This window comes from Linderina pennispora (genome assembly GCF_002104995.1).
Source record: "Linderina pennispora strain ATCC 12442 chromosome Unknown DL89scaffold_67, whole genome shotgun sequence".
NCBI lineage: Eukaryota > Fungi > Kickxellomycota > Kickxellomycetes > Kickxellales > Kickxellaceae > Linderina > Linderina pennispora.
In genome coordinates, this window is record NW_024468315.1 from 32,897 (window position 1) to 45,492 (window position 12,596).

The 12,596-nt window shown below is 53.5% G+C and overlaps 1 protein-coding gene across 1 annotated transcript; it reads left to right on the forward strand.

Annotated features, from left to right (window-relative positions):
* Nucleotides 1-10,878: 10,878 nt before the first annotated feature.
* Nucleotides 10,879-11,085, forward strand: DL89DRAFT_205693 (uncharacterized protein; the record flags this gene model as incomplete). Its single annotated transcript, XM_040884073.1, has 1 exon — nt 10,879-11,085. A coding segment is annotated over one exon (207 nt), but the record flags the coding sequence as incomplete, so codon positions are not given.
* Between the last annotated feature and the right edge of the window lie 1,511 nt (nt 11,086-12,596).

The following is a 12,596-nucleotide window of genomic DNA, read 5'->3' on the forward strand; positions in this document are numbered from 1 at the left end:
CTTTGGACTTATCATCCAGCCGCAGCTGTTTGCGCTCTTCACGCTGCTCAACATCCTCCAGGTTTACTGGTACCGGTACAAGTGGAGCATGACCAAGATTCTGCCTGCCAGTGCTGTTCTGTGCGCTCTATATGCGGGCCTGCATGTCGGAATCTGGAAGGGCGAGGAACACGCAATTGCCAAGCACGAGGACCGCGTGGTCACCTTCCTTGGTGTCCTGCCGGCTGTCTTCATCGCCGTTGGGTTCTTTCCCGAGTTCTACGTGTGCATCCAGGAGAAGTCGGTCGAGATGAGCAACTTCTTCCTGATGCTTGATATCAGCGGTGGCATGTTCAGCACTCTCAGCCTGGCATTCGACCATGAGTTCGACTATGTTGCGTCTATCACATATCTGATTGTGATCCTGCTGGACATTATCCTGGCGCTGATGAAGCTGTACTTCCATCTCACCGGGACCCAAGGCATGGCGCACCACGGCGAAGCACCTGTGACCAAGGACATCCGCGATGAGGACAGCAGCACTGACCCGCGCGTCTCCAGCAGTAGTGGTCCCAAGAGCCTCGAGGAGGGCGGCATCCAGCACTAGAGGCGACGGATCTTTTCCAACTATGTTCTACTTTTCTAATTTCCTCTCTATGAAGGGCAACATATGAAGTACCTTGCACTCTCACTCTCAGAAATGCAGCTGCATCCAAAAGTATGCCAGCCCGATGTTGGCGGCCAGCAGAACAAGCGACAGCTGCAGCGACTCGGAGCGAATGTCGAATGCCGAAATTACCAGGGTGAGGGCCACGATGTACGGCACGTCGGTTCGCGCAGCAGCATTGTCAGCAGAAGCCATCACATGCAAGACGTACACCTTGAGCAACATGACAGCGGTCTTGACACCAAACACCACATCCGACCAGCTTTGCTCGGCACGGCGCCGCTTAGTGGGAGCACCACCCTCAGCATCGCTGCTGTGCTTTTCCAATGGCCGCTTGCTTCCAGGTGCCGGAGCAGTACAGGCTGCAGTATCTTTTGCCTCTGCTGATGCTTCCTGCCTTGTCTGAATCTGCAGACCCGACAATGCCCGAGTGAGCTCTCGCGAATGCTCCTGAACACCGACACTATGCCGTCTCCGCACACCTTCTCGTGGGGTGGATACACCTGACGGAACGACAAGGTACCCGCCATTTGACGCCTTGACTAACTCCAAGCCAGTGTTTGATGGCTTGGGCGATCTGTTGACGGCAGGTTGGCGTCTGGGTGCTGTTACTGACGACGATGGCTCGAACTGCGCGTATGGTGCGTCAACGTATTCTGCCCCTCGGCGCGTATCTGCCTCGCTGTAGCGCCGGGGAGTAGCAAACCCTGGTGTGTCACCCCGGCTGCTTGCTGGTTCGGACTCGTGGATTTCGAATCTGGGCTCATCCTGCTTGCGGCTGCACCAAAAGTTTCTGCGCTCGTTAACTTTCTGCTGGATGTCGGTGACATCCGGCCGCTTGTTCTCGTCGTGGTTGAGCAGGGACTGCATCAGTACACGTAGTTCTGAGGGAATCTCAGGCACATTGTGCTGGCGACGGATCTGCGAAAAATCTACATGTCGCAAAGCCAGCACATCTCGGCGCAGAATATCCAAATCCTCAATGTTCGAGAACGGCAGCTGCGTGTAGCACAGATAATAAAGCACCATACCCAACGACCACATATCCGATTTGGTCGAGTAGCTGTCCAGGTACCGTCCAGTCGCGTCAACTTCGAGCAGCTCTGGCGCCATAAATTCGAGCGTGCCTGTAGCACCGGTGCGATTGCGTTTCTCTATGTGCGACAGGACCTCGCACTCGCCGAAATCAGTCAGCATAATACGGGGCATCTCGCCGGTAGCACCCTTGTTTGCCGGGTCGCTCCAGTGAAGCAAAAGATTCATGTGCTTCAGGTCGCGGTGGATGATTTGCAGCTGATGCAGGTGCGCAAGTCCATTGCAAATGTCGGCAAAGAACGACCAGATCTGCTCGATCGATAGCATGTGCGGTCCACCATCGGCATTCAGCGAATCCTCAGTCGGCTGCTCTGGCATGGTCTTGACACGGCTAAGACGCCGCTTGCGACGCATGTCGAGAAGCTGCTTTCTCAGTGACGCCGATGGGTCTCCTGTATCATGTCCTGGCTGCTTCGGCTCCATGTACTCTTGCAGATTGCCGCCATTCGCGTACTCCATCAGGATGAACAGACATGGCACCTTGGGGCCGAAGCTGGTCAGCTGGTGCATCTCGAGCCACGAGTGCTTGTACTCGACCACATTCGGATGTCGCAGACTCTCGAGGAGTTTCACTTCTCGCAGCATGCGCTGCAGCCACTTGTGGTTGTTGCCCACAGGTACCTTTTTGACAGCATAGTGTCCAAGGTACACGTTGTCGAGGATATGCTGGCACGAAAATACTGAGCCACGCAGCCCTTTGCCTAGCTTTTTCTGCTCCGAAAAGAATCGATCATAATATCCCTGGTTGAACGAGTTGGCCGAGACACTAGGCCCATCATCACCATCATCACCGTCGCCATCCATTGTGGCCGATGAAGGCACTATTGGCGTTGCATCACTAGCCTTGCCATCCATGGCAGCCAGAGGAGAGCCGACGTCGCTCACATCCATACGGCCAGGGTCGATATTGTCGTCAACGCTGTCTGGTGGTCGTGGCGTGCTCGAACGAGTGTCGCTCCGGTCTGCCAGCACGTACCGAGACTTCTGCAGCCTGAGAGACCGATCCAAGAGCCGGAAGTAGTCACGATCGACAGTGGCATTTGATGCCCCTCCTGCATCCTCAATGTGCTCATCGATATGTGGCCCAAGTAGACGGCTGCTTCCTTGCGCTATCGGCCGGAAACACATCGGGCAAACATGCGGTGAGGCATGCGGGTCAAGCGTTCTATTTCGAGGTCTGCTGGCAATAGCCATTTCCTGGCTAACAGGAAGCGTCAACGGCTGCTGAGCCGGATCACCATACGGGAACACCAGGCCTTGGTTAACCACCGGCTTTACCTCGACCTCCTCGCTCTCGCGGTTATAGAGCACCACCTGGCCAGACGTCCGGTTGTATAAGATAACGCGCCATTCTGAGTACGGCACCATCTGTGTGTTTTGGTTGATGGGCAGTAGCTGCCCGGAGGCTTCGTTCTCGTTGCTTGCTTCAGAGCCGGTGCGGCTGCCTGGGCCGTGCGAAAGCGACCGTCCCACCGTGCGCTGTCTGTTACGAGACATTGTTGTACAAGCTTTGTTATTGAAATTGAGGTGAATGAATAATTGAGAAAAAAGCAATTGCTAGCATGCTCACGAAAGAGGAAGGGGGGAGACAAGCGGGGCGTGTTTGGTGATGGCGCCACACGCATTGGTCACAATCAACAGACCTCGACGTCATCACCGCCCTGGCTCAGACATCAAAATGCACATTTGCCGGGATCTGATCTATTCTACCAGGAACCGGCAACGTCTCTGTGTATATCGCTTCACTCGACACAGCAATGCACAGGAAAATGCACGGATGGCTGACTGCTCAGACAGGTCCATAGCATCCCAATGTCAGTAGGTACTCCGCTCTGACAGCATGTACCATCCTGTCACTACATTCTACCGCCTGCTGCTTTTTCCTTGGCCATTGGAATTACACTTTCCCTTGTTAGCAAGTTTTATTGAATCCATATGCTTTCACTCGTTCCCAGCTCTGTCGAAAACAAGATCTGACCTCAGAACATACTTGTAGCTGTTCTGAATCTCGAGAGCCTCGTGCTGAAGACAGTCAGCGCCGTGTTTGTGTAAAAGAGCCAGCCCCATTTCAGGCTTGACAGATACCGGTTGCATCCTTCCAGCGTAGAACATGGTTTCGCCGCCTGAGGAGCGCCCGCTTTTCTCAGCCCCGGAATCGCTCATCATCAACAGCATTGAGGTATATCAGCAGCGTATACTCTGTGCGTCGGCCCTTCGAGTCAAAAAAATAGTCATCATAGTGTTTGCCAAACCGCTGCCCTGGGCCATACCGGTACAGACGGATGTTTTCAAGCAGGCCAACTGGCTCTCTGCCATCCGGGTGGGTCCAGCCTCCAAGCAGCCTGCCCATTCCCGAGTCAGTCCACAGCGCCTGGGCAAACTGAGTGTCAATCCCACTCCACCTGGCATTGTTGCGGAATGCTTCGCCGCGCTTGGGGACCCCCGGTGTCGGCACGCAAAGATCATCCGCAAGGCGAATGAATGCATCGCATTCTTGCTTGCTGAGGAGATTTCTGATCAAGAATATATGGCCGGATACAAGCTCGGCCAGCTGTAGCCCTTTTTGGCTTCACCGGCCGGCCATTCAATGGTGGCAGCGGCGGATCTTGGCTTTGCAGCACCTGGGCGTGAGTCGCTTGCAGCAGACCTTTTACTCTTCTTGTTGGTACCGCTGCTGCTACTGTTGCTTTTGCTGCTGCCCAATGCCGACTTGTTTGCACGACCCATCCCCAATTATTCCGAGTTTGGCCAAAGGAGTTTAAAATGGATGCTTTAAAAAATAATGATAATAGCAACAAACCTATATGCGCAGTGTTGACCCGGTGGAGATTACTCGGGCTGTCCTCAGACAGAGGTTGTCCTGGATATTGCGATGCTCAATATATGGGAGCCCGAGGAGATGACGATTCACGCAATGTTTATATGCTAGTGCAACCCAGATCGGCGTTCACAACCCAAATATCATATAGCGCTGCTTTGTGCGCCGCGCTCAGGGTCATTAATAGTATGCGCCCTCGGATAGCATGCTCACATGCATGGAAATTTGGGTTGGCTAATAGTCTCTGAGCTGGTGTCGGCGGAACTGATTCATCCGAATTGAGCTAAACAAATATGCTTTCCAATTGCGAGCCGGAGTGCAAGTCTCTGCCCAAACCATACAGGGCGGACTGTTTAGCTCCAGGCACGCCCCTGCGATAAGCGACGAATCTGCCCAAACAGAGCCTGCAATGCATCCCTGGGTACATGTTCACAGTGGTGGGTTTCGTTTGTTTTGGCAAGAGCAAGAATTTTCTCTGCAGAAGGTTCGCCAAACTGAAAATAAAACTGGGTTTCAGCAGGCCAAAGGAATGGCCTAGCGAGCCTAAAAGCGAATACGCGAACAAGCAATTCGGAACATGAATGGTATTGCGCACTGTGGAAACAAATGACGGCTTGCAGGCTATTGCTCTCGCTCATGACGCGGATTCAGAAAAAAAAAACTCGCCCTCTGTTCCAGTGGTGCAAATCGCGCACTCATTGAGACCTGTATCTTCGCTACTGGTCGTCGATCCCGACAATAAAAGGGTGTCAAGCGCCTGCCAAAGGAAAGGACATTCTGTTAATGGGCTGTGGCCATCGACGAATAAACGGACACCATCTCGCTTACTGGTAAGTGCATCTTTGCAAATTGCTGTCATTCAAATACTATTTCTTGGTTTGGGATGATGTATTACATGGGTGGGGATCCTCAGCTCGACCAGATATCAATATGCAGCAATGACCTCATACATATACATGCATATGCTGCTGTGTTCGTTTGCATCGGGTAGAATAAGCACTGTGTATTTCGCCGCCGTGATTAAATCTTGCTACATGTTCACTGGCGGGTACGTTGGGGTAGCTGCAGTAGCGGCAGGCCGTTTGTGCTATGTATTTTTGGGGACATGTGAGGTGAGCAGAGACCGACGGCTGAATCAGGACGATCGGTCCAAATAGACAGCATACTATCTTGAGCACAGCAACAAAATGGGTCGTTTTCCAACTATAAGGGATTATCAGAGGTGCTAAATACGCTGCTCTATTGAAATCCAATTGCCAAAGACATTTCGATAATTTGTACTTTGTTGTTGTCCCAGAAAAATCCATTGTCACAACAGATATGCACGAGCACCTGCTCTCCTAGACGAAATATGCGCAGTGTAATCGTATATGCACTGCAGGAAGCCCGCTTCAAAACAACAATTTTTACTGATAAACTTTTTTTTTTGCAAACCTCCTTTGCTGCAAAGACAATCGTCACTGGCTGTAGAGCCCCAATTGCCAATGACATCAAGAGTGATAGCAGATTTTACGACGCTCATTGATGACAGCCTGTCGGCTGATACAGAGGCACAGGACGCTGGGCTCCAGGGCTGGTTGGACCCGCTAGACTGTTACGGTAAGAACTCCGGTCATTGAGCAATTGGCTGGTAATCGTCTGTGCAGATCCGTGGTTGGAGCTGTTCATCCACCACTCGTAGGTGCCAACAACGTAGTGTGACGGCAGCCGAGGTAGACAAACGCTTTTACAGACAGAGACTGGCTTGCAAACCCCTCCTTGGTTAATATGAGCGGCTGATCATCTGCCAGCGGTCAGCTCCCTGTCCCTCCCCCAAAAGGCATCCACGACAGCAACAGCAATAGCAACAGCAGCAACAATCCCAGCCAGAATACTCTCACTGCTCGACCATTGTGGAGGCAATGGCCAGAATGTGTTTTATTTGCAATTGCGCGATGTTACGTGGACCGGGATTGGACCGCAGTCTCAGCTTGGCTGTTCATTGTGTCTGTGTGAGAAACCACTGCTCACATTTACACAATGGGAAGGAGGCAGAGGATGGAGGACCAGCAGCCAGAACGCGCAGTTATTTTTAGATCCTATGTCGATCAATGCGCAAAATTATTTTCAGATTTGCCGCCATGACGTAAACGCCAGTAGGCCGATCCTCATCCAAACAACATACATGTGGATTCTTGTTCTAAAATTGCGACTTCCACCACTTCATAGGGCTCATTATTGGAGACCTGGGACTGAGCGCTGCTGCACCTGCCATGGCACTGTTGGATCAGCCATCCACCTCTGACACTGGTGCAACTCATTATGTGCCCAGTGCCACTGCCTCTAGATCAGGGGACTGGCTGGACTCCAGCGCCATTACCAGCGTGAGCAGCAGCTCTGGCAGCCTCGGAGCCATGGCAAGAGACATACTCTGGTTTGACGGGCCGAATTTCGAGGATTTATGTACAATTGCACCCAAGGATCTCGAGGCTACTGATTACACGGCACTTGCCAACCGGCGGAGCTCTATGGTCAGCAACGGTGCCTCAGTGGGCATTGAGGGCGAGAGCGACCAAAGCTATCCAATGTATATTGATGAAGACTCAGAGACCGACAATTTCCATGACCATCAAGGTGGGGAGATAGGTCGTGAATGTGATAGTGTAAATTTCGGCGGCAGCTTTGACAGAAATCAGTATGCCGATGCATATGATGCTGAAAGGAGTGCGTTGATGGGCGGTGCGCCGATGGGTGGGGAGCTGCACAGTATCTACGGTGGCGGCAGGGACGCATTCAGCAACGGCAATGGTAGGGACGCCACTAACAGCGATGACAGTAGCTTCAGCGCCTGTATTGATTTTTCCCAGTGCGAGCGCAACGAAACTCGGGGACCAGACGACCTATACACACCGTGCTGGATCCGTGGCATTGGCAAGGAGAAAGAAGGACTCTGTCCAATGTGCTACAGGGAAGGCAAGGTTGGGTGGAAACGGCTAAAGTGCAGCGCCTACTGGTAAGTGGAGTGCACACGATACGTCATGGCATGTAATGGCACATCCGATTTTGCGGTCTTGCAAAAATTGGCGCAGGCGAATAAGGAAAAGGATAGAGAAGCTTGATCTATAAAAAGACCTGCTATTTATCGCAAGGCGCTATTAACCACATTTACCGCATGCTGTTGCGAACTGTGTGTTTCGGTTGGGCGGCCCCACGAGTAGGTACCATCTGAATTACTTCCACGGCATCTCGTCGCTCTCCGGGAGAGCATACCCGAAGCCAGAGGCTAGGCGCACGTCGCAAGATCAGCGGGGCCGTTGCCGTAAACAAGGACTCTGTCCAGTGTGCAAGAAGTGGGTGTTCGTTGACAGCTCGCGAAAGGATGAAGATCAATGTGCCCGAAATATACTGGTGGAAGCACATCCAGGCATGCACAAAAAAGGTTTGGCAGCGGTAATGCCGCAAAGGTGTCGTCTGATAGGATCTCGCGCCTTTTCACCTGCAAGCTGCAAAGCTGTGTTTGTTGTCTGCTCAGCGTCTTAAGACACAGCAGCCAGTGCAGCAGGGCGTTCGTTTGCAGTTGCTGGCAAGGCGTGAATATGAAAGAATAAATTGGAGCCCATTCTGGTGCCTCTGCGTTCATTGAATATGCATCCTGCATAAATACTGTTAGCCGCTCAGCTGCTGTCGGTGTATGCAGACCGTACATTAGAGGGACCGAGAGAACTACAAACACCGCAAATGGCTGCTAGTGGGGATTCGCAGAGCCAAACAAGCGATTCATTTTGCTACGTAGCAGCACACCCCGCAGGCTAGCATGCTAAAGTTGGGGCATAATGGGCGAATTCCAGCCACACACAAGGTTCTGACCAAGGGAGAGATGCAATAGATCTGCCACCAGGCCGCTATTCAGCCGCCAAGTGAGGCATACATCAATGTGGTGTTGACATGTTAGTAAGACATGGGCGCCGAAAAGGGACGATATTAAACTGGCATTCACGTAAAGTTGGTTGTGGCAGTGTACGTGGCATCGCAGAAACCGCGGTAGCAGCAGGGTAGTCATACCCGAAGATTTGTTGACACGTTTCCAAGAGCAGACAGGGGAGGGGTCGGGGAGGGGGTGCGGCCACCCCAGGTAGGCAGGGAGGAGCGATGAAAAATTTAGATGTGCACACCGGAGGATGGTGATCCCTCTCCCCGAGAAGGGTGGGTAGACTTGCAAAAGCGACACCGCGAAATGTTGCTCTCAAGGCAATAAGCATGAGGGAAAAGGTTTATTTTCGTTTTTCGCAGTGTATACAGAAACGCCAGAGCTAATGGAAAAACTGCCTTTGCTAACACCGATTCTGGGTGTTTTTCAGCTCCATGCACGCTGGCCTCCCCCGCGCAACCAGTCGCCTGCCGCACAGACTCATTTAAATACAGTTGCTGGCGGCGCCTACAGAATAAACTGGTGTTATGTAGACTCATCCTGAATTTACAACTAAAAGATTACACCTTTTCTTTTCTTTCTTACTTTTCTACCTTCTGGCTTCTCTCCTGTGCAGTAGACCCGCACACGCCATTTTATTATTTCACCTGAGGGCTCTCTTGACGACGGCCCGCTCGAATAACCATATATGTTCCTGGCGAACTCCTAAGACTATTAGACGACGATTTCCTCATTATCTCCACTCACGCACTTGCGCAGACCTTTATTTGCTCCGTTTCCGTTCATTTTCTCCCACACGCTGCTTAATTTGGATGGATAAAAGCCCATCGTTACTCGCACCTGCATACCACGCGTTTCTAAAATATTTACCTTCCAAACCCCCAGCTCTCGGCAGTTCTAGCGCTACAGCGGTGCAGCATCCTCGCTAAAACCAAATCAGGTAAATATCGGGCTCGTGCTCACCAGCCTGGTCTGCCTTGCGCCAGCGCGCACCCACAGGTCTGGATTGTGTCTTGGGGAGGAAGATTAGAGTGCTTGTTAATAAGCCTCATTTGTTTCCCTTCCCCCTTCATTTGCAGTGCATGTAAAAACTTTGTTTTGGGCACGATGTGCGCAATTGAGCCCATTGCTGCCGCTGCCGCTGCCGCTGTCCCTTGCTCAGGCCGCTGAATTAGAATGCAGCTGGGTTCATGGATGGCTGGCCCGGTCGTCTGCCAAGAGTACGTGCAGCATCATATGTCCGCGCACGCTCTGTTGCCTATTTCACCGCGGTTTTATTACATTCAATTGTGTGCATTTCATTCATTGCGCAGCGCCTGCCCTAATTGAAACGTAACCGCCATTATTGCGCTTCCGTTTTGCTCTGACAAGCAGCGAAAAGAAAACATAAACACTCGCTGGTTCCACAGAATCCTCATGTCGTTTTCTAAGCCTTTCTCGTCTTCTCCCTGTAGTGATAATCGATCATTGAAGCAATCCTCACAACATTTCAGCCTTAGTAACGCTCGCTTCCTAGTAGCCACTCTGGCTGGCAACACAAAGGCCCACAGCATCCCATTCATTTATTTTTTTTACGTACACATCTCCACACGCATTCCCGCACTAGCCGCCATTGCTTGAACTTGGCAGCAGCACCAGACCAGCAGCTACAGCGACAGCAGCAACAACATCACAACAAACCAGCACTTTCATTTATTTTTCCTGCCTGTTTTGAGTATTGGGAATTAGCACGCTTGTTTGATATTTTTCATTTGCGGCCCACTTGCACCCCCCACCCAACTTCCGTTCATTCCACCCTCCTTCATCAAAAGGGCTCACCCGCTTGGCTCATGTACGCCAAAGTACAAGATCAGCCACCTTCTGCACCGCTGCCGCATTCTTTTTCTCCCCCTCAGGCACTGGGTCCCGGGCCAACCGCATCGCCGTCGCTGCTGACTTCAGCTCTCTTCATCAGTCCTCCGGCGCGGCTATTTCACATCCACTCTAGTCTTGTTTCCTCTCTTCCCCCGCACGCGCATCGTCCATTTCAAAGCATCCTCTCGCTACCAGCCAGAGCCACCAGCGAGGTCCTCTCGTCGCGCCAACGTCAATGCGCCAATGCACCGGAGTCCTTATTCGCGAGAGACGACGGATATTTCCGACCAAGAATTACAGCAGATCCTCGAGAGCGAGAACATCAGCGGGCTGCCGGCTCCCTACTGCCTGGTACCCAATTACGACGGCCAGTTCCCATCTCGCCGGCTGCGCTCTGGCAGCAGCAGCAGCAACAGCAGCTCCAGGCGAGGCAGCCAGGCAACAGCACGCCATCGCCCAACAGCTCGGCCAACAGCCATGATGCAGCTGCGGCAGTGCCCGTTCCAGCGGGGCAGCCGACAGCACTACGCCGGCGCCGAGCCCACACGCCGGCGCACGCGCACCACACTCACACCCTACCAGTTGCGCGTACTGTTCCGTGTCTGGGAACGCACACAATACCCATCAAGTGACCTGCGCTTCCGCCTCGCCAATAGCCTGCTAATGACACCCCGCAACGTCCAGATCTGGTTCCAGAACCAGCGCCAGAAGACAAAGGAGCGTGCCGAGATGCGTCGCCGCACACACTCGCCAAACACATCAACCGCACAGCCTGCTGCCATTTCGGGTATTGGCCAGATGTCAGCCAGCGTCCACGGCCTTGAGCGGCCTATCAGCGCCATCAGCCTGTCGGGGGCTCTCCGCCGAGTCACCGTTCCGATACAGCCATATGCCGCCGGCGCCGCCGGGCATGGGCTCGCCCATTGGCGTCTCGCACCCCCACCAATTCCACCCCACCACTCCGTGCCTGCCACTGCCCACACGTCGCCATTCCCGGAGGCACCGCTTCCCAGACTACGTCACCTGTTACTGGCAGCGGTGGAAGTGCAATGCTGACCCACCGGCACTATACTCCCAGACATTTTCCCAGCAGCACCAGCAGCAGCCACCACACCAGACGCATCATTTCCAGCGGCACTCAATCCACACCCACGTCCAGCTGCATCCACCGACCATGCGCGCATCGCCACCCCAGTCGATGCCGCCACCGCACCACCACCGCCATTCCATGCACAGTCTCCAGCATCTCCGCCAGCAGGCCCAGGCGCAGCCAGCACAGCCCATCCACTTGGCCCTGCCGCCGCCGCCGCCGTCAGTCCAGGCTGCACGTGTGCAGATGCCGCCTCCGACGCTGACATCGCAGCAGAAAGAGCTCAAGCAGCAGCGTCAGCCGCCGCGACTGCCACCACCGTCGTAACGAGCCACCAGGTGCCCACCCCTTACATCCCGTCGCCCACAACACCGACCACCATCGGGCGGCGTGGGAGCATGCAGTCGCCGAGCCCCATTCCCTCGCTTCAGCGGCACTTTTCACCGCCGCTGTCGTCAGCGGCCTCCCAGACCGTGCGCGAGCATCCCGAGAACCGTCGCACGCGCCTGGCATCCATCCTCAACCCCATCCAGCCGCAGTCGGCGTCGATGGCGGCATGCCGGTGCCCAGAGCACCGGAGCCGCTGCCAAGCCTGGGCTCAGTGCTTGCCGCGTCCAGTCTGCCGAAGGCACTATCACTCCACAGCACCGCGAGCCGTCGCCGTCGGTCGGTAGCAAGGCTTCGTCGCCCGAGAAATGGCGCCCATGGTGAACAGCCCGACAAAAACAAATCGAAATACACATCCCGGTTTAAATTATTTGCCGCCTGCCAACTCCAACTTACCACCCTCTCCCATTCTACCCCTCCCCCGCTTAATATGCCTCTCCTTTCCAGACACCTTACTCCCTATTACTTTTCAAAACAGGCATTTCTTTGATATATGCCTCTCCCGCCCCTTCCCCTCTCCCTCCCTACATACCTCTTATCCCCTGCCCTCTATCACTTTAGCCCAACTAGTATCTTGCTTAGTCCTCGCCTTGTTGTATTAGTACCTGGTTTTCTTTTTCTTGAAAATGGACGCAGCACATCTTAAACATCTGTCTTATTCTAGAAATGCAAACACTGTGCCGTCTGCAACAGAGATACAAATAAATTGTTGACATGGGGCATTTGCCGATCGCAGTGTCTTGGAGTGGACAGACAGGGATGGTGTAAGCGGTCACTGCAAGTCCAGCAAATATGAGTG